At 38.6% G+C, this 23,069-nt stretch overlaps 2 protein-coding genes across 2 annotated transcripts in view; one reads left to right on the forward strand and one right to left on the reverse strand.

The window, feature by feature from the left end:
- The window catches only part of LOC113921374 (activating transcription factor 7 interacting protein), a 166,147-nt gene extending 154,004 nt beyond the window's left edge, over window positions 1-12,143 (reverse strand). The window contains exons 1-2 of the mRNA XM_027591878.2: window positions 12,082-12,143; window positions 6,157-6,302 (exon numbers count right to left, since the gene is read on the reverse strand). The gene's annotated coding sequence lies outside the window, so the exon portion shown is untranslated. The remainder of the gene's footprint in view (window positions 1-6,156; window positions 6,303-12,081) is intronic.
- On the forward strand, window positions 12,088-12,527 carry LOC113921376 (anaphase-promoting complex subunit 11-like). Its single transcript, XM_035729089.1, has one exon. It carries the CDS (start codon window positions 12,184-12,186, stop codon window positions 12,436-12,438), a length of 255 nt encoding a protein of 84 aa, XP_035584982.1. The 5' UTR covers window positions 12,088-12,183; the 3' UTR covers window positions 12,439-12,527.
- Window positions 12,528-23,069: the final 10,542 nt, after the last annotated feature.

Genomic DNA, 23,069 nt, shown 5'->3' on the forward strand with positions numbered 1-23,069 from the left:
GGAACATAATATTATTTCAGTCAGCAAGAAAAAGAAGGAAGTGAAAATATTATGTCCCTCCTGTACCCCACTTAAGGACTTTCACTAATATAATGTTTCTGCTTCTATTTTACCAGTCAGAACTTAATCACACAAACATACCTAGCTTAAAAAGAGATAAGGAAAAGCAGTCCTTATTTTGAGTAGTCCTGTGCCTAGAAAAAACTGAGTGTTCTATTACAAAGGAAGAAAGGAGAAACAGATGTTAGGGGACAATCAGTAACTTTTGTGACAATTAGTAAAAAACCAAAATAGCAATAATAATAAATTTAATGTAGAGACTATGGCTAAAGCCCTCATGTTGGCAACTGATCATGAGGCAGTAGCTAGTATTTATGATATATGACTTACCTCTCTCTTTACCTAGACTGTGTTCCTTGCCTTCTGCAGCACTTAAGCTTATACAATTCTACTCCTCCCATCCCTCCCCTCCCTTGCCTAGTCATCCAACCCCCAGTGGAGTGCTCAGACCTTCAATTTTGAGGGCAAAGAATCATTTGTGATCCTTCCTGTACATGTCTCTGGTACTCTGGTCCCTCTAGATAATAGTAAAAGGAGTTCTCTAGGATTCTTGCTGTACTCTTCATTTCTCCTTTGTAATCATGATCCATCACCCAGCTAAAGTCATTAATTACCTCCTTTTCTGCCTCTTGCTTTGGTGGCATAAGGAGGCTTTTTACTTCAAACTTATTTCCACAATTACCATATCCCATCTTCTCCTTGGTTTCTAAGCTTTGAGGCTGAAAAGTCTATCATTTCCAGTTCAGTATACAAAAATTCTGAAAGTGGATTATTAGGTGCGATCATGAGAAGTGCCACTCTCAAGTACACTGCCAGTTTCCTAGAATCCTGTTCTTTACTATGGGAGAGAAAGTATCATTGTTGGTCACTGGTTCAGAACATACATCACAGTCTGCAAGACAGGACTCTAACTTTGCAAAATGAGGTTCCCAGTCTGATACCCTGTTTGTATTTTCAATAAAATATTCCACTTTTTTAAAGGACAACTTGTTGGCACAGGGAGGTATGATAATGACAAATACTCTAGGCTTCAGCTTCATTTCTTTTTCTATAAAGAATGGTCTGAGGTATTGGGGATGGAATGTCATAGTGATGTATAACACATCCAATAAGTTTATAGATTATGGCACTATAACCATGAAAATGAGTACACAACAAAGGGGATTCTAGGTAAGAATAAAACATTGTCATCTACAAGTCAGGAAGAGCCCAGTGAAGATGATCTACAGTCAGGTAGATAGCTTTCCCCTTTAAGTATGGATGAGCTCTGTCTGTGTTTTCCTCTTGTCAGTGATCACTATGGCTTGCCAGTTAGAGTTTAGCAATGTTAGTAAATGAGTTAGCTTTGGTGAAGCAAAGTCCAGATGATAAACTCATGATGGCTTGCTTCACTGCCACCATTGCTGCTTTGCTCATGGATCCATTGAGAAAGAACAAGGCCAAGAATAAACGACAACCACAATATGGGTCATACCATCCATCTAACTAATGAGCCATCATGTTTTAAGCAAGGACTATGTGAAACCTCAGGATGAATTCAGAATCGGGTTGGGCCAACTGTGCAATGAATTCATAGCAGAATTCCAACTCTCATGTAATATCTCTAAGCCCATATTCTGACCAGTGGAATTAGTTATATTCCGGATCCTAAGGACTTATGTTAGATCCCAATCAGCACCAAATTATCCACAAAAAGTTTTGCTATTTGCTTTCTCCCAGTGTGTGATGTTATATCATCCTTTCTATGGGGTTTCTCATCCACCATTCATTCAGATAGTCTACCTTTATGAACTTATTTAAGTCAGAGAAATGCCTAAGAATCTGTTATTCTATTATGGTAGTTTAAACCATTCTCTGTTAAGTCCACTGTTTTTCTGAAATATATGTTAAGCAAAGTCTTAGTAAGCTGGTTGTTGAATTTTTCTTGCAAATCCCACTGTTCTGAAGCTAAAATCATTGCTACCCAGAATGAGGCATCTTTTGGCAGCACTCATATTACAGTGCCTAATTATCTGCTGCTTTGCTTTTAATCTCTGCAACTTCTGTGAATGGATCACTACACTCATTTTATTCTCTTAATAGTTGCCACGTGGGCTAAGCCAGCCCCATACCCTTTCAATACTATAGTTACCAATAATTCTATTTTGGTTTCTACCTTTGTACCAGTTGGTGTTGAAAACTAGCATTCAATCCCTATTCTCAAAATATGTGCTAATGACCACATGTATAAGAATTCCTTGAGAGGTGTAAGTAAAAGTACAGATTCCTGAGCTAATCTCAATTCTATAGACTAGTTCAGAGTGTCTGAGTACAAATCCAGGAATCTTCATTTTAATAAGTTCTTGAGTAAGTCTTATGTAAAATAACAACCACTGCCTGGATGGCCTTAAAACCAGGTAAAGAAAGTGAGGCAAAAGGGTTAATGTAGGGACGCCTGGGTGGCTCAGCCAGTTAAGCATCTGCCTTCAGCTCCGGTCATGATCCTAGGGTCCTGGGATTGAGTCCCACATCAGGCCCCTTGATCAGCAGGGAGCCTTCTTCTGCCTCTGCCCACCACTTCTCCTGCTTGTGTGCGCACTTGCTCTCGTGCGCTGTCTCTCACAAATAAATAAAATCTTTAAAAAAAAGGGTCGGGGTGCCTGGGTGGCTCAGTCGTTAAGCAGCTGCCTCCAGCTCAGGTCATGATCCCAGGATCCTGGGATCGAGCCCCGCATCAGGCTCCCTGCTCAGCGGGAAGCCTGCTTCTCCCTCTCCCACTCACCCTGCTTGTGTTCCCTCTCTCACTGTTTCTCTCTGTCAAATAAATAAATAAAATCTTTAAATAAATAAATAAATAAATAAATAAAAAGTGTCAATGTACAAGATCACAGAGTTAGAAGGAGCTGCCCTCTTAACCACTATTCTATGCTGAAAGACATAGGGTCTTGGGATAGACCAGAGAGTAAATACCTCAAGACGTTTAACTAAGTTGTAATTGAGTGAAAGAGCTAGAAGTAAGTTTTGCATATGATACAGGTATAAGTAGATGTAAAAATTATTCATATTTATTTGTGAAGAGGCATGGAATGTAGGAGTTGTATTAGAACCTGATCTACTTCAAACTCCATTTTTCCATTTTTAGAAACATAGCTAGAAGTGTTTCTATTGAAGAAGCATTAGCATTTATCTGCTTAAAAGGAAATTAAAGGTGCTAGAATTCTTGCCTTTGCTAATAAATTAAGGGAAAAGGGGTACCTGGGTGGCTTAGTCAGTTAAGTGTTAGACTCTTGATTTCAGCTCAGGTCATGATCTCAGGGTTGTGAGATCAAGATCTGCATCAGGCTCCATGCTCAGTGTGGAGTCTGCTTAAGATTCTCTCTCCCCCCCACCCTCTTGCACACTCTAAATAAATAAATAATAAATAAATAAATAAAATATTTTAAAAGAATTAATTAAGGGAAAATTCTCAATGAAAGGAATTTTAGATGACCTAGAGTCTCCACCTGTCTTGGGATCTCAGCAATCTGCAAAAATGTCTCCACCTGTCTTGGGATCTTAGCAATCTGCAAAAATGTGGCAAAAGTTACTAAGAAATAAACAAAAATCTACAGAGGAACTAAATTTGAACTAATTTTTTTCATACTTCATTTTGATTTTCTTTCCTGTTAAGAAAAAATTATCCCAAACTTGTAACTAAAGCGAAAGGATGATTGCATGTCCTTTCAGTGTTACACTTCATCCTGTTAACAGGTTCTCTCTAGTTCTAGGATTTTTTAAGTACTACAGCTTAAGACTGTAAAGGTACATATCGCCTTGTAGATTATTTTTTTTCTGGAAGAGATGCAAATAATTAATGTTCTACAGAAAAGAAGTTATATTATATATGAGAATATATAATATTATAATGCTATAATAGTATTATAGTTATAGTATTATTGACCAGTAAGATTTTAACCACTTTTGTCTCAAATTTATTTCAGTATGTCTTTCCTGATTTTATTATATAGTCCTTAATTTCTCTAATTCTCCTCTAAATCAACTTTACAATTCTGCTATTTCCTTCATTGATGAAACAAACAAATTGTTGATGGTATCATTCTATGTATGTTTGGTCATTTTTAAGATTTTAGAAATAAAATTATACTTCGTTACAAAAATTATTCCACCTAGATGCCAAGGTGGACTCACACATTAGAGCCAGTGAAAACTACCTTGCTTAAGAAGTATACCTCATGGGTTATTTAAGGCATTTCCCTTTTTGATCTTCAGAGTGAATTCCAAGCAGCAATATAATTTTACCTTCACTAACTCACCTGCATCTCCCTCTGTTTTTCCTTTTTTTCTCTTATTCTGTGATTTGTTTTTGTTTCTGGTTCTTGGCCAAGTTTGGTTTCAGTTCTGGTTTGCATATTAGCTGATAAATTATTTCCCTTTGGTAGCAGCAATGATTGGAAATCTGGTTTTATAATTTGACCATTTGGTGATCTCTATTGACTTGATAAGAATCTATTCTCTGTTGAATTGGATATGGCAGAGAATTTGGTTTATTGATCTTTTTTCCTTGGCTCATTTATCTAACAATTTGTGAATTCAAATGAATTAAGCAAATATACTGTGTCCAGTAGAAAGAAAACTTGTCTTTGGACTGGTGAATTTTTATGTCTGGGTTTACTTTTTACCCATAGGTAAGGTTGTAGAACTAAATCTGCAAGCTCTCAGTGTATCTTTGTGTCTGTAATTTAAAATAGCCTATACATTCCACTGCTTGAGTAGGAAATAATATTCCACCTTCAGAGTATATGAATCAATTTAATTATAAAATCTCTCAAGGTAAAGGAACTCCAATTTGGTTGGTTTATAGAGACTAAAAAAAGCTTGCAATCCATAAAGAAACCCAAGAATTCTAGGGGAAAACCCCTGAATTTCTAATATTTTAAATGTGCTGGTCTTCTGGGCGCCTGGGTGGCTCAGTTGGTTAAGCGACTGCCTTCGGCTCAGGTCATGATCCCGGAGTCCCGGGATCGAGTCCCACAACGGGCTCCCTGCTTGGCAGGGAGTCTGCTTCTCCCTCTGACCCTCTTCCCTCTCGTGCTCTCTATCTCTCATTCTCTCTCTCTCAAATAAATAAATAAATAATCTTTAAATGTGCTGGCCTTCTAAGAAGAAACAAATCTTCTCATAAAACTCCTAGCTCAGATGCACTTTTATATAAAAATCCAAGTTCATGAAACTATAGTGAATCCTTGGACAAATGGGACAAGTTTGACAGTTTTGGTTTTTGGTTTTTAGTTTGTGTGTGTGTGTTTTTTTAAAGATTTATTTATTTATTTAAGAGAGAGAAAGTGAGCAGGAGGAGGGGCATAGGGAGAGGGAGACAAGCAGACTCCCCATTCAGCAGGGAGCCCGACACAGCGCTAGATCCCAGGATCCTGAGATCATGACCTGAGCCAAAATCAAGAGATGGATGCCCAACCAACTGAATGACCCATGCGCCCAACAGTTTTAGTTTTAAAAGAACTCTGTTTTTTTTATTTAGTCAGTGGAGAGCATAATAAAACATTTAAGATTATGAAATATGTAAAATTAGATATTTAACTAAATTGAATTATAATTCTGACAATCTCTTTCATATCAACAGCAATTGTATTCCATAGCATGTCAACTTAAACAAAATCCCCAAGATCCTTAGTTAACTTAGTATTATTTGATTAATGGTTCATCTTTGATTACCTGAATAATTCCCAAATGTGATAGAATACTGAAGCATTGGTCATTAAATATAATCTATACTTTTGCTTCTTAGGTTTATATGTAATTAAACAGATAGAAATGTTCATTTTTTGCCATCTTAAGAAAGTGCTAAAATAATGTGTGTATGTGATTATGAAGGTCATCATAAATATGCCTCACTGATGTGCTAAAATGCTTACATGTAACAGGTGTTAATATCCTACCACTTGGTTCTCTCTGTGAAATAGCAGTTAGTTGATTTGTTTAAAATGCATATGTAATATGGGTAATTAAGACTACAAGTAGTCCTTACTTTAAACAGTTCTGACATGCATGAATTTTAGTTATTTCATTTTATCGTATGTATCATTTTATAATTCTACTTACTGTGAGATAATAGAAAATATATATTGGTCTCTGCCTCCCAGTTCCTGGCACAGGTCTTCTGAAACTCTTGTAATTTCCTGAGTAAGAGGAATGTCTTTTGTTCTAATTGGTAGGCTCCTGGATGGCCCCTGGATGAAGGTTGGTCACTGGAAAGACCAAGCTATGGTTAGAAGCTTGGAACTCTCAGCATTGCCCCCCGCCCCCCAACAATGCTCTTAAGAAGGGAAAAGGGCTGAAAATGGAGTTAGTGATCAATAATGCCCATGTGATGAAGCCTCCATAAAAATCACAGTAGTATGATGGAGAGCTTCCAGGTTGATGAACATTTCCATGTACTAGGAGGGTAACACACCCCAACTCTCTGGGGACAGAAGCTACTGTGTTCCCACCCCTTCAGATCTTGCCCTGTGTATCTCTTCATCTGGCTGTTCATCTGTACTTTTTAGCGTGTCCTTTAATAATTAAAAAAAATAACGGTAAACGTTGTGTTTCCATGAGTTCTTGAGAACTGTTGTAGCAAATAATCAAATCCAAGGGGGATGAGGTCATGGAAACCTCTGATTTGTAGCCAAGTCAGACAGAACTTGTGGATAACCTGGGAACCTAGTACTTGCTATTAGCATCTAAGGTTGGAAGCAATCTTGTGGGACTCCACCCTTAGCCTCTGGGATGTTAACGCCATCTCCAGGCAGATAGTGTCAGAATTGAATTAAATTGTCAGACAGCTAGCTGGTGTTGCAGATTTGCTTAGTATGGGGAAAAAACTCATGCATCTGGTGATCAGAAGTGTCAGAAATGAAGTGTTCTCTAAGAAAGGAGAGGAGAAAGACACAGTAGGAAGAACATAGGTTTTTCCAAAATAGTTACCATGTGTATTGGTGTCATAGGTCTACTGTAACAAAGAACTATAAACTAAGTGGTTTAAAACAACAGAAATTTATTTTCTCAGTGTTCTGGAGGCTAGAAATCTGGTCTTGGCAGAGGTTCCTTGTCTCTTCCTACTTCTGGTAGCCCCAGGTGTTCCTTGGCTTATAGCTACATAACTCCAATCTCTGCCTCCATTTCACATGTTGTTCTTATCCTATCTTCATTGTCTTCTTATAAGAACACAGTGGCATCTGGGTGGCTCAGTGGGTTAAGCATCTGCCTTCGGGTCAGGTCATGATCCCAGGGTCCTGGGATCAAGCCCCACGTTGGGCTCAGCGGGGAGTCTGCTTCTTCCTTTCCCTCTGCCTCTCCCCCTGCTTGTGCGCTCTCTCTCTCTCTCTCTCTCTCCCCCCTCAAATAAATAAATAAATAAATAAAATCTTTTTAAAAAAAAGAATACCAGTCATATTGAATTAATGGCCCACCCTATTCCAGTATAACCTCATCTTAACTAATTATGTCTGAAATAACTCTATTTCCAAATAAGGTCAAATTCTAAGGTATGAGGGACTGACTTCAAATTGTTTTTCAGGGTCACTATTCAAGCCCAAACACCATGGGTTAATTAAATAGCACCAGTTCCCCAACAACATGTTTCAAATTTCACTTACCGTGGTATATTAACTGTGAGTAATTGCATAGAGTAAAAACTTTGCTGATAGGTCTTGTTAAAAACAAGACAACAACAGGTCCAAGATGAAGTCACTTATGCTAAGCCCCTGGTCACCAAACTGAGACTGAATTATAGTTTTCAGCTTTCCCAGAAATGGAATTTTAAACCAGTCAGTCAGGAAGGACCTGATTAACACTAGTTAAGTAATCTGCCTGGTTGACTTCTACCATCCCCTAAACGAAAGTAACCTTGTCATAACCAACCCACTTTTTTGCCTAGTATAACTTCCTTATTCCTCTCCCTTATGTCTATAAAAGTCTTTCATTTTTGTACAGCCCCTTGGAGCTCCTTTCTATCTGCTAGATTGAATGTTGCTCAATACGAATTGATTTTTGCTCAGATAAACTCAAAGTGTGTAAAATGCCTCAGTTTATCTTTTAATAGTCTTCAGTACAAAAATCACTTTGTAAATAGTAGATATACATCATGATCAGTAGGCTCTGGTCACATCACTTCTTTTAAAGTCTGTTGGCGATCGATCAGCATGCCTATCACAGAAGCAACTGTGGTAAACACCTAACACCCCTAGTACTAAAGCAACAAAGGGAAGAGGTTGGAATTGATAAAACCTAGAAATTTAGAGGAGAGGTCCTATGGAGCTAAAATCTAGCCAGAGTTGATGAAGGGGTACCACTCAGTTTGTGCTGGTGTCTCCAAGGATGCTGGAAGCACGTTAAAATTCATCCTGCCACTGTTGGGAAAACTGCACACCAGATTCAGTTACTACTATGAGAAGGAACTGCTGCTGCTAGTATGAAGAAGCATTGCTGGGGTGATCCAAGAACCGCAATTAGACAGGAAGCAGACAGGAAGGGGCAAATCCTTTTTTCTTCCTCTAGACTTGCAGTTTCCTTCTAACATCCTCTATTAACAGAGCCTAAAATGGAGCCATCTGGCAAAGCAAGATGTTTGAAGAATCCTGGCTTTAGCATCCACAAAGCAGAATATAGAAAGGTTTGGGACTGGAATACAATAACTTAATAACTGGCATGCTATTCAAGGAGCAATAGTGGCAGAGAAATAGAACCAGATGTTCAAGGTAATGGGATGTGTTTTATTTTATTTATTTATTTTTTAAAGATTTTATTTATTTTTTAAAGATTTTATTTATTTATTTGACAGAGAGAGACAAAGCGAGAGAAGGAACACAAGCAGGGGGAGTGGGAGAGGGAGAAGTAGGCTTCCCACTGAGCAGGGAGCCCGATGTGGGGCTCGATCCCAGGACCCTGGGATCATGACCTGAGCCGAAGGCAGACGCTTAATGACTGAGCCACCCAGGCACCCGGGATGTGTTTTATTTATCACGGGAAATTGATAATTGTTTTGTCCTAGTGTCTCTGGTTGATCAAGAACGTGAAACGAGATCTGACGATGAAACTTAAATGGTTACAAAAAATGGTAAATGCTATGCAGGATAGGAACTTTATTTGATGTGGTTTCTAAAACTGCAATATCTGAAAATAAGGAATGAGTCTGAAAAACGGTAATAAATATATTGAAGAAAAAGTTCTGCAAAGTTTGCTCAGTTTCGATTGACTTATCATAAGTAAAATTTTAAAAGGAGCTTGTTAATCATTTCCTGCTAAATATTAATGAAAACAGAATTTGGCTTTCTTTCTACTAAAATGACAAAGATTATCTTTGGCAGGTGTTATTTAAATTTAAAAAAAATTTTAAGGTTTTATTTTATTATTACAATTTTTTTAATTAGGCTCCATGCCCGGCACAGAGCCCAACACAGGGCTCCAACTCACAATTGTGAGGTCAAGACATGAGCCGAGATCAAGAGTCAAACACCTGGGGCCCATGGGTGGCTCAGTCATTAAGCCTGCAACTCTTGTTTTTGGCTCAGGTCATGATATCATGGGTCGTGGGATCAGGCTCTGCACTCAGCTAGAGGCTACTTAAAGATTCTCTCCCTCTGCCCCTCCCTGCCCCCACTTCATTCTTTCTCTCTCAAATAAATAAATCTTTTTTTTTTAAAAGACTCAGATGCTAAACCAACTGAGCCACCCAAGCACCCCTTAAAGATTTTATTTTTAAGTATGGGGCTTGAGCTTACAACCCTGATATCGAAAGTTATAGGCTCTACCAACTGAACCAGTCAGGTGCCCCATAAATTAAAAAAAATTTTTTTTAGGGCGCCTGGGTGGCTCAGTTGGTTAAGCGACTGCCTTCAGCGCAGGTCATGATCCTGGAGTCCCTGGATCGAGTCCCGCATCGGGCTCCCTGCTCGGCGGAGAGTCTGCTTCTCCCTCTGACCCTCCCCCGTCTCGTGTGCTCTCTCTCTCATTCTGTCTCAAGTAAATAAATAAAATCTTTAAAAAAAAATTTTTTTTAATTGTCACAAATTGTGACACATAAAACTTACTATTTTAAGAATTTATAAGTGTATAGTTCAGTAATGTTAAATACATTCATAGTCACAATCTCCAGAACTTTTTCATCATGCAAAACTGAAACTCTGCACATTCATTCCTCCTTCCCAGCTCCTGTCAACCACCATTCTAATTACTGTTTCCACAAGTTTGACCCCTGTAGATACCTCATATAAGTATTTGTCTTTTTGTAACTGGCTTATTCCACTTAGCATAATGTTCTCAAGGTTCATCCATGTTGTAACATATGTCAGAATTCCCTTCCTTTTTCAAACTGAATAATATTTCATTATATATATGTGTGTATGTATATATATATAAAATAATACATAATAATGTGTATATATTTATTATACACACACATACCATATTTTGCTTATAAATTCCTTCATTGACAAACATTTACGTTGCTTCTACCTTTTGGCTATTGTAAATAATGCTGCTATGAACATGGGTGTACAAATATCTCTTTGAGACCCTGCTTTCAATTCTTTTGGGTATATACCTAGAAGTGGTATTGCTGAGTCATAGAGCAACTCTATTTTTAATTTTCTAAGGAACCACCATATTGTTTTCCATTGCAGCCACACCATTTTACATCCCCACCAACATTACACAAGAGTTCTGATTTATTCAAATCCTTTGCCAAGGCTGGTTATTTTCTGGTTTTTGTTTGTCTTTAATAGCAACCATCCTAATGGGTGTAAAATTATATCTCAGTGTTTTTCACTTTTTATTCTCATTTTTCTAATGATTAGTGATGTTGAGCATTTCTTCATACACTTGTTGGCCTTTTGTATATCTTCTTTGAAGAAAGAAGTCCTTTGCCTATTTTTTAATTGGGTTATTTGTTTTGTTGTTGTTGAGTTGTAGGAATTCTTTATATAGTCTGGATATTTACCCCTTATCAAATAATATGATTTGCAAATATTTTCTCCCATTCCATTAGTTGCCTTTTCATTCTTTTTTTGTTTTTTGTTTTTTTTTAAAGATGCCTTTTCATTCTGCTGATTGTTTCTTTTGGTACATGAAAGTGTTAAATTTTGATATAGTACAATTTATTTTTTCTTTTGTTATCTGTGCTTTTTGTGTATATCCATGAAGTTATTGCCAAATCCAATGTCATGAAACTTTTCTCCTATATTTTCTTCTAAGAGTTTTATAGTTTTAGCTCTCTGATTTTTTATCTTTTTTGAGTTTTTTTCTGTATGGTGTAAGGTAAGTGTCAAACTTCATTCTTTTTCATGTGGATAATCAGTTTTCTCAACACGTTTGTGGAAAAGACTGTCCTTTCCCTAGGCTTGGCATCTTTGTCAAAAAAATCATTTGAGCATATGTGTGAGGGTTTATTTTTAGGATCTCTATCTATTCCATTGGTCTATGTGCCTGTCTTTAGGCCAGTGCCATAATGCTTTGATTACCATAGTTTTGTAATAAGTTTTGAAATCAGGAAGTGTGAGTCCTCCAACTTTGTTCTTCTTTTTCAAGATTGTTTTAGCCGTTTGAGGTCCCTTAAAATTCCATGTGAATTTTCGGATGCATTTTTCTATTTCTACAAAAATAAAATGTTATTTTTTACCTTCTGCCAGATAGAAAAGATTTATTATATGATCAAAATAATGTTCTGTGCTTTGTGCTGTATTTAATTATTTTTTAGTGTCTCACTTCTGAAAAAACTGAGGTTGCATGCAATTGTTACCCTCTGCTAGTTTATTCTAAATTACCTTACTGGAGATTTAACTAATAGCTATAATCTTTCACTGTTTTGTGGTACCTACGATCCTACCTTAATCAAGTGACCATATCTCTAATAGTTCTTTATTTTTATTTTTTCTTCCAAGATTAGAGCCTAAATTCAGGGAAAAAACTCAAGATGTCTTTTACACTAACATTGTATCGGGGCTTCCCAAAGTGTCCCCTGGTAAGCACAAAGATTTGTTCTTTTACCTTATTAGAAGAGAAAGCTAAGGTGTGGCCGGTCGTTTTTATACCTTCCCGCGCGGGCGCTGCCAACGGAAGGCGGGCGGGGCAGCGCGAGACTCCGCGGTCATGAAGGTGAAGATTAAGTGCTGGAATGGTGTGGCCACTTGGCTCTGGGTGGCCAACGACGAGAACTGTGGCATCTGCCGGATGGCCTTTAATGGATGCTGCCCGGACTGCAAGGTCCCGGGTGACGATTGCCCCCTGGTGTGGGGCCAGTTCTCCCACTGCTTCCACATGCACTGCATCCTCAAGTGGCTCAACGCGCAGCAGGTGCAGCAGCATTGTCCCATGTGCCGCCAGGAGTGGAAGTTCAAGGAGTGAGGCATCCCCCAACCCCCAGCCGTGGGCTGGCCGGCCGTGCTCTCCCCTGGGATGGCCCCCCTCTGGGCGGTGACAGGGTTGACACAAGGACTGGAGCTGCATTTGTTTTCCTTCAAATGGTGACACTTTATCCAATAAGTAAAACTCATTAAATTACCTGAACCTTGAAAAAAAAAAAAAAAGAAGAGAAAGCTAAAAATGTTTTGTATGCTGTATTTTGTAATTATTTCAACACTATTTTAAGACATGCCTAGGAAAAACCTCCCAATGATACAGAAATGTAACTTTCTCTTGTTAATTTTATTTTTAAGTTTTTAAATAAAAAGTATATGCATGTTTAAGGTGTACAACATGATGTTTCATATGCATATACATAATAAAGTAATTAGAACAGTCAATCTAATTAACATATTAATCTCTTCACATAGTTACCTTTTTTGTGTGTGCATTTGTGTTAGGAAAACCCACTTTCCTAGCAAATTTCAAGTATACGGTACACTATTATTAACTATAGTCACCAATAATACATTATATCTCTCTAAAACTAATTCATCCCACATAACTAAAATTTGTACCTTTTGGCCAACATCTCCCCATTTCCCCCACTGGGGGTAACCACCATTCTCTCTGCTTCTATGAATTGGACTTTAAGATTCTACATTTAAGTGAGATCATGTGGCATTTTTCTTTCTGTGTCTGGCTTCTTTCTGTGTCTTAGCATAATATCCTCCAGGTTCATCCATGTTGTCACAATACTGTGGAAATGGCAAGATTTCCTTTTTTTTAAAAGGCTGAATAATAGTCATTGTGTATATTTCTTTATCTATTCATCTATTGATGGACACTTAGGTTGTTTCCATATTTTGGCTTTTGTGGGTAATGCTTCAGTGAACATGGGGGCACACATATCTCTTTGAGATACTAATTTTATTTCCTTTATATATATACCTAGAAGAAAGATTGCTAGAGCATATGGTAGTTATATTTTTTATTTTTATTTTATTTTCTTTTATTTGAGGAACCTCCATACTGTTTTCTATAATGGCTGTCCCACGTTATAGTCTCACCAACAGTGTACAAAGGTTTTCTTTTCTCCATATCCTTGCCAACACTTGTGATCTTTCTGTTATCATTGCAGTTTTGGTTTGCACTTCCCTGATGAGTAGTGATGTTGAGCACTTTTCCTTTGACTAATTTTGAAGTAAAATATTATTAATATAAATATGTTTCAGATACTATGTACACTTTATCTGGAAGAAGATTTGTCAGTGTTCTCACTGCCCCTAGTATGTTCTTGCCTTCAGGAAAACATTGATCAATACTTAATGAAATTGCTATGTAGTTTACCTTATAAAGAATTTTATTCTCCATTTTGATATTATTGGCTAATATTATTAATTAATCAGAGCCATTCAGCTTCATCATCAACATGGTATTTCTGGGGTGCCTGGATGGCTCAGTCGGTTAAGCATCTGCCTTCTGCTCAGGTCATGATCCCAGGGTCCTGGGATCGAGCCCCGCATCAGGCTCCCTGCTCAGGGGAGAGTCTGCTTCTCTCACTCCCTCTCCCCCTGCTTGTGCGCTCTCTCTCTCTCTCACTCATTCTCTCTGTCAAATAGATAAATAAAAAATCTTTAAAAAAACATTAAAAAATACAAAACAAAAACAAAACAAAACATGGTGGTTTCTGCTTTTCTTTCATGCTTGCCTAAGGGATTTGCCATATGCTGCAAGTACAAATTGGGTCTTTGGCAGACAGGCTCAGAGCCTCATGAATAGGATTGTACCAGGTACTCTTTTTTTTTTAATTTAATTAAATTTAATTAATTAATTAATTTTTTAAATTTGTCAGAAAGAGAGAGGAAGAGCAAGCCAGGGTGGGGGGAGGGGGGAGGCAGAGGGAGAAGCAGGCTCCCCACCGAGCAAGGAGACCAATGTGGGACTGGATCCCAGGACCCTGAGATCATGACCTGAGCCAAAGGCAGACACTTAACTGCTTAACCAACTGAGCCACTGAGGCATTCCTGTACCGGGTACTCTAATTATTAATGCGGCAGTGAATAGAGGCATCAGTACAGGCTTCTGAGCTAGCATTGTTTACATGCTGTCAGACTGTACTCCAGGACTAAATTATCATTTTCAGATTATTTTTTAGATCAGAAGCCATGACTTTGTGAAAACCTACTAACCCAAGATCCTGTGGAACAAGATGTACATAGAACTGAGTGAACTGATGAGAAAAATCTAATGTAAGACCAACGATCACAGGCAATCAGTTCAGAATGTTATGACAGCTAGTTGAGAACACACACATGGGCTGTAGGACTGCTCAGCCACAGGGCCCTGTCTTAGTGCCAGCCTGTGTTCTCTTTTTCTTGGCTAAGTAGGCTGTAGCCTTCTTTCTCACATTCAGATGCTGTCATGTCTCCCTTTTTTTTTCAGTCTCTGAAGACAAACCTAAGACAGGGGATTTTCCTCCTTAGGAGTTCTGTTGTTAATCACTACCAGGAACTAAATTAGCATAAAAAACCATGACAGAAAAAAAGGAAGCTACAATGTTCCTACAGTAGACTAGTTTCAAACTTAGTAAATGACAAGTGGAAAACAATTACAGGATTTCTTTCCCTCTGCTTCTATCTCTGCAGTGCGGGTGGAGAGGAGTGGGGAGGGTGGTTTTCCTCCTACTCTACCTCCTTACTCAAATTTAGATGTAAATGAGACCTGATGATAAAATCCTGGTTCAAGAGTAGGTATCTCTTTGGTGCAAGTGGCAATTTACATTTTTTAGAACCCCCAGAACTTTTCCTTACCCAGGCAGAATCCTTTTGCAAAGTGGAGAGAATATAATCTCAAGGGAATTAGTTACCTCCTTTTGGAAAGAATGGAAGAAAAAAAAATCTCAGTTGCAGTTGAAATTTGAAGGGCAAATTTTGAAAGAAAAAAATTGAAATTAAGAGGAACTAAAGAGGGACACCTAGGTGGCTCAGTCGTTAAGCGTCTGCCTTTGAATTAGGTCATGATCCCAGCATCCTGGGATTGAGCCCCACAGCGGCCTCCCTGCTCAGCAGGGAGCCTGCTTCTCCCTCTCCAGCTCCCCCATACTTGTCTTCCCTCTCTCACTATCTCTCTCTATCAAATAAATAAATAAATAAAATCTTTAAAAAAAAAGAGAGAGAAGCTAAAGAACACTGATTTTGGAAAAGTTTACCCAGTGATACGAGAACTTGGTTTAAAAAGTTCCTCACAAATTCAGGTGACATTGGGTTCTGAGTATCTAACCAGAAAAGCAGTTCCTTTTGATTCAAAGGAATCTCCTTGGTTTGGAGTCAAAAAATACCTTGTTCTTCTGTGACTAAAGAAATTATTCTGATATTAAGGGATGCCTGGCTGGCTCAGATGGAAGATGAGACTCTTGGTCTCAGGGTTGTGAGTTTGAGCCCCACGTTGGGTGTAAAGATTACAAAAAAGTATATAAATAAACTTAAAAAAAGAATAATTCTGATATTAAATTAGGGGTACTACCTGATACCTGAACTACATGAAAACAATATTTTGTGTGATTCTGTAGCAAAGTGAATTTAATATCAAGACTGCAACTTAATTACCAGGAGAGCAGTGATTTGGATCATGAAATAGGTGAAGCTTACATTTGGCATCTTCTCCTTTCTAATGCTTTCATTCCTTTCAAGTTTCTTTTTTAGACAACATCTTTTATTTTCCAAGTCCTTCTTAGCTAATTTTTAGTTAATGTTCTTTCTCACTTATTAATAAATTAAAAGTGAATTCTTAAACACCAAAAATACTTGAAGAGGTAAAGGAAAGACTAGTGGTGGAATTCAGGCAACGTGGCAAACTGCGAACGGGAGAGAGAGAGAGAGAGAGAGCTCTATCTGAATGCCCCATAGTCTAGTGTGTGAGTGATCTTCCTCACTGCCACTCGTCTACAATTGCGGGCTCACTTACTATTTAAAGTATCGGACTTTTATTAAATTCTTATTTTCTTTTTCTCTCTCTCAAACAAAATATGACAGGATTTATCATCAGTTATTTATACCTTGACTGAAGCCTGTTCACATTAGTCTACCACTCTCAGACTTAACTGCATTTATCTTTTACTTGTCATAAACCTTCATCTAACAGACCTGGACACCTAGGCTGTGACCCTGATGCAGACTTGATTTAGTAAAATAATCCTGATTAATGACAAATAAAACTAGACACTCTAATCCCAAAGGAGGACCTCACATACTTAGCTGAGGGAGCTAGACGCCATAATCCTGAGATGGGCACCGAATGCACAGTAGATCACTTCCAATCTGCTCAGTGTTTACACAGCTGATTAACCCAGGAATCAGTAGCCAATGATACCACTCTGAGAATTTGCTTTCCTAATACAGGCAGATATAGTTTATGATCTTTTGATGTCAAAGATTATCCCATTTTTCCTCCCTAAACTTCATTTCCAAGGGCCTACTTAGAGTGCCCAAATGGGTTCTGCACTTAGCAGTGACACTTTTTCACTAAATTCTCAATTTTTGTTCTCTAAATTTTTTTTTCTTTAACACCTTTGTGAAATAAAAGGTTTTATCTCTTTTCAAAGGAATTTCAGGTGTCAAGGGTCGGAGAGAAGAGTATTTGAGGAGTGGCGTTAATGAGTAGGGTAACCTTTCCATGGCCCCCAAAATATTACTTATCTGACCCCATGATTGTATGCAGTTGAGAATCACTACATCTTCCATTTAACCATTAGCAAGGAATTCGTCAGATTTAAAATGCTGCTCTTTGTGTTATTAAAGCAATATTAATTTTTATTTGCTCTCCAAATAGAAAATTATACTATGAAATATACTTATTCGTACCAAACATTATATCGTCAGAGGTACAATAAATATATCATCGATCTTTGATTTACATTTGTTGTTTAATATTCATGAAATATGCTAATAATATAAACTTAAGAACTTATAGAGAACATGGGCTTTCTTCCTTAAAATTCCACTCCAGTTTTCTTTGTGTGTATAGTTTATACCGTAAAGTTTCTTCAAGTTGTTATGAAGTAGCTTCATACTCACAATATCAGCTGAGTTTTTCGTGCTGATGATGAGAACTGAAGAATGGATGGTTAGGTTTCACTTCTACATACTAAACATAAAATGTTATTCACTGAAGGTGGGGGAAGCTATGCATGTATGGGGGCAGGAGGTACATGGGAACTCTCTGTACTTTCCACTGAATTTTGCTGCAAACCTAAAACTGCTCTAAAAAAGTCGTTAAACAAAGAAGTTATACGAGTAGGAGTGAAACAAGGCACCTGTGGAGGATCTTCCATGGGTCACATCTTGACACACATAATAGTTAACATTTATCCAATTCTTAACTTTATGATTGTCACTGTGCTATATGATTCACATGCCATAGCCAAGACTGCTCTTTGTCACCAGATATCTGTTCTTGTCTTCCCCTTAGTAATAAAATTCATTTATTGTCTAGCTGCCCTTGCAAGTAAATATGCCAAATAACTAAATTTCTACCCATAGGACAGAACTGAAATTGGTGAGTACTTTTTCTGGGCAGTATACCTAAAGAGAGAGAGAATACCTTTTTTGCCTCTTCTTTTTAATAGCTTGGCAATTTAATGTATTCCCACTCCTAGCAGAAAGCATTTCTTTCAGCTAGGTGTTGTCATAGAACTGAGTTCTAACCAATAGGTGTAAGCAAAAACAGCATTCCGGACACTTCTGGAAAGTTGTCTTTAAAGAGAAAAGGCATGGTCTTCTTCACATCTTTCTTCTTTTCACTAGCTAGAAGTTTCGTGTTCTGAAAAGGTTTGAGGGTGGAAGAGTAACAATATAAAAGATAAAAGAATGAGTCCTTGAGGATTGACACTGCTTTCAGGCCCTGTCCCATTCACTTCCAACATAATCTACATAAAAGAGAAGAAACTTCTGTCTGACTGAGCTATGTGTTGTTTTTAGGTTTCTTTCTTTTCCTTTCCCCCCCTTTTTTTAAAGATTTTATTTATTTATTTGACAGAGAGAGAGAGAAAGCACAAATAGGCAGAGCGGCAGGCAGAGGGAGAAGCAGGCTCCTTGCGGGGGAGGGGGGGACCTGGGGACTCAGTCCCAGGACCCCGGGATCATGACCTGAGCCCAAGGCAGACACTTAATTGACTGAGCCACCCAGGCGCCCCTGTTTTTAGGTTCCTATGTTTCATGCTAAATGGATTCCCAAGAGACACAGGATTAAGTATTTGGAAGTGGGGTACTGCGCCTAACAAAAACTGAAAATATGGCATGGTACGGGCTTCGAAGTTGGGCAGCAGGTGGCATAGACTCAGTATTGCAGGATAATCAGTTGGTAGTAAACATTTCCTTGCTTTCACTTGAAAGGGACACCATGTGCTGACTGTAGCTTTAGGGGAAATAATAGGAAAAATTAATGATTTTTGTGTGTATTGACAGCTTCTTGACACTTTTAGCAAAGCCTTACAGCTAGAGACAGACAGTACAGAACCAGAGATGGAAGGGACTACAAGATTGCTAAAAGAGCTGCTATCTGCCCAAGGCCTGCCATTTAAGTTGGTAATTTGAGCCTTTGCAGGATGAAAAGGGCAACTGCTTCTGCACCCCAAACTGAACCAATTATCAGCAGTCGCTAAAAACCTGCAACTTTAGCAGGAAATAAAACTAGTACCTCATTGTACAAAAGCATCAACCAGCTGGCAAAGAGTAGATTAAGGGTTCTTCTTCCCACTCAAGTCTGTTTTAAATGACTTTAAGGTAGTTCCATTAAACTGAAGGAGGAAATGGATGGGCAGAATACTATAACCAATGAGTAAAAGACCAGTCTTCAGGCTTAAAAAAAAAATAAAAAAAAAAGATACCTAGATAGGTCTTTCGCTATGATTATAAGGACAAGGAATAACTGAAAGTAAGTGAAAAGAAATTCCCATTTGAAAGAATTATATTGCCTGCAAGGAGGAACTTCTGAGCTAGCAAAGCTAGGGACCATAAGTAGTCTAATCACTGACTGGGTGGCTTAGACAACAGAAATTTATTTTCTCCAAGTTCTGGAGGCTAGAAGTCCAGGATCAAGGTGTTAGCAGGTTTGACTTCTCCTCAGGCATGTCTCCCTAGAGTGTGCACAGTTCTCTGTGTCCTCACATGGCCTTTCTTCTGGTCTCTCTCTCTCTTCTTTGAAGAACACCAGTTATATTGGATTAGGGCACCACCCCTTTGACCTCATTTAGCCTTAATTACCTCCTTAAAGGTCCTCTCTCCAAATACAGGCACATAGGGGCATTAGTGCTTCAACGTATGATTTTGGGGGAGATACAATTCAGTCCATAACAAGAGCAGTAGTGAAGGAGTTTACCACAGAGAACAGAACCAAGCCTGGTAAGCTGATGAAGGATCTCAACTTTTAGGCCAGGGAGGCTTTGTAATTCCTGCCCAGCAGAATTTGATAACTTCTATAGACCAGTACCAGTAGGGTGTTGTGTGAAAGTTTCCCATCTTTCCCTTATCCAATTGGAATTTTAATTAAGGTTACCCTATACCTGTTTCCCCATTATATATTGAGCTTGAGTGAGGGAGTAGGGCAAATAACTTTCAGTTTATGGATTTCTGGGCTGTGAGCAGCTACTCCTGCCATGATGGAGATGACTGAATGTCATCCAGAGTTTCTGGACTTTGAGCTTAATGCAGTGACCAGATAGCATTTTGGTGCTATGTCTCAAAGGGACAGAGTCTCTATGTGGAAAGAAGGAACAGGTTGATGAGTGGATTGTGGCAAAAACAGCTATTTGTCCCCTGATATTTATTTTCTCCCTCTCTCAAGTTTTAGCTAGATATGAGTTCCTGAAATAAAGGTCATATTTCCCAGTATCCCTTGCAGCTGTGTGACTTTTCCAGGAAGTGCTTTAAAAAAACATTTTACTTTTTTCTCCTTCCTTCTGACTGGAATGAGGTTATGGATTTTGGAGTTTCATTACCCCTCTTAGGCTGTGGAGTAAAGCTGCCTGCTATGGATAGCAGTGCAAAAAGATATTAAGGAGCTAGATCCTTGTCACTGTGGAATGACCACCTTCTAGGCTTCTGTTACATGAGACAGAAATAAACTCTACTTTTAAAGCCACTGTTATTTGGGGTATGCTAGATTGTTCTGTTGTCAGTTTGGCTTATCTGGGAAGTATATGTTTCCCAGAGTCCCTTTCCCTGTATGAGTCGAGGTTTGAATTCACCACAAGAAGAATTTGCTCATGATTAGAGGCAGAAGTGAAATAGTAGCCATGTCTCTCTGAAGGTCTTCATCATCCCATGTGGTGATGAGCCAATGTCAAGGTGCTCAGTGGGTCCAACTTGTTCACCCTCCTCTCTTCTACACCAGGCTCTTCTTTCTAACTTCTAGGTTGGGCAATCAATATCAGCTGCAGGCCCACCACAGACACTTAGCAGTAGACACATAGAGGTTGTATCTACAGAGAGGTAGAGCTTCCCACAGAGTGCTCAGTGAGGACTCCCTTCCCAATCCCACTTTGGCTGATAGAGGTGCTTGGCTTCTCAGATTTCCTTGCAAGCTTCAACTTGCCCAGTGACCCCAGGGCTTTGGGGGGATTGCTTGGTGACTATTCCTCCAACTTCCCCTTCTAGGTCTTTGCTTCCTCACTTCCTCCCAAAGTGTGTAAGCTCTAATTCCTGTAACAAGTCCCTTTCCTAATAACACACTGATATACTAGGTTTTAAGACATATGTAGACAACTTTTAGGGGTGCCTTGGTGGCTCAGCAGTTAAGCGTCTGACTCTTGGTTTCGGCTCAGGTCGTGATCTCGAGGTTGTGGGATTGAGCCCCACATCGGGCTCTGTGCTCAGTGTGGAGTCTGCTTCCGATTCTCTCTCCCTTTCCCTCTCATTCACTCTCTCTCGCTCAAATAAATAAATAAAATCTTTAAAAAAATACATATAAAGACAACTTTTATCCCAAGGGAGTCTTGTTCATGAACTTGTTAAGTCTTCCTAAGAACCTTAGGAAGGTAGCACTGTTATTATCTCTATTTTATAGATGTGGAAATGAGTTTGGAGAAGTTAAATAACATTTTCATTATCGCGCAGCAAGTAAGTGATAAAGCTAAGTTTGTAACCTGGTCTACCAGCTACAGCCCAGGAGCTTAACCACTATACTTTAATACACATACACCTACTACCCAAGAGTTCTACTCTGATTCTTATCCCTTCTGGCTTTAGGGTTTTTATGTTGAGAGTTGTCATGCTACCTGACCAGACACATGAGCAACAAGCAATAAAGATGGCCAATATGTCATCAGAGTTTAGTAAATACCTTGGGAAAGTATCAGTTTTATTGAAAGTCTATTTGTTTATTTACACTGCAGTTCCCCAGAAAAACAAAATTCCTGATTAAGTAGAGTTCCATTTCACACAAGGGCTAGGATCCATTTTTTGGTTTTGTCTAATATTCAAAAGCTGAGGAAAGATTAATGCCATACCTACGACATATGGCCTACTGAAGCAGAAACCTTAGGTTAATTTGACACAATCAATTCTTATATGTGTGTATGTGTGTGTGTAGCTAAAGAGGCATTAATTCTCAAAATGTTTATAAAATCATCCTGAATTCAAGAGTTTCAAAACAACTCTTTAGTTTTTTTAAATATATATTTTATTTATTTATTTGACAGAGAGATACATAGCGAGAGAGGGAACACAAGTGGGGGAGTGGGAGAGGGAGAAGCAGGCTTCCCGCTGAGCACAGAGCCCAATGCGGGCCTCGATCCCAGAACCCTGGGATCATGACTTGAACCGAAGGCAGATGCTTAACGACTGAGCCACCCAGGCACCCCTCAAAACAACTCTTTAAAGAAGAAGACACATTTGTGGGGCACCTCGGTGGCGCAGTTGGCTAAGCGTCTCTTGGTTTCGGCTCCGGTGGTGATCTCAGGGTCATGAGATCGAGCCCCACACTGGGCTCCATACTCAGTGCAGAGTCTGTTTCAGATTCTCTCTCCCTCTCCCTCTGCCCCTCCCACTCATGCTCTCTCTCTCAAATAAATAAATAAATCTTTTAAAATAAATAAATAGGGATGCCTGGGTGGCTCAGTTGGTTAAGCTTCTGCCTTTGGCTCAGGTTATGATCCCAGGGTCCTGGGATCGAGTCCTGCATCAGGCTCCTTCTTCAGAGAGGAGCCTGCTTCTCCCTCTGCCTGCCACTCCCCCTGCTTGTGCTCTCTCTCTCTCTCTGACAGATAAATAGGTAAAATCTTCAAAAAAAGAAAGAAAGAAAGAAGACACATTTGCATACATTATGGCCCTTTGTCTCAACATTTTAGTGTGTATTTCCTAGGAACAAGGTTATACTCTTATATAACCTCTCTACAGTTACCCAATTCAAAAATGTAATATTGATACTTTATTTTATGAATCATACTCTGATTTTATCCCAGTAATTCCTTTATTGTACCTTTTTTCTTCAAGGGCAGGGTCCAGGATCACATGTCACATTTAGTTATCATGTTTCTTTAGTCTCTTTCAATCTGGAAAAATTTGTTAGTCTTTCTTTGCTTTTCATAACACTGACATTTTTGAATAATCCATTCTATTTTATAGAATGTTCCTCAA

Source organism: Zalophus californianus, chromosome 9 (assembly GCF_009762305.2).
Source record: "Zalophus californianus isolate mZalCal1 chromosome 9, mZalCal1.pri.v2, whole genome shotgun sequence".
Classification (NCBI taxonomy): domain Eukaryota; kingdom Metazoa; phylum Chordata; class Mammalia; order Carnivora; family Otariidae; genus Zalophus; species Zalophus californianus.

What these genes read in the sequence shown, in the direction of transcription:
- LOC113921376 (XM_035729089.1), top strand. Translation starts at nt 12,184, where the DNA reads ATGAAGGTGAAGATTAAGTGCTGGAATGGTGTGGCCACTTGGCTCTGG.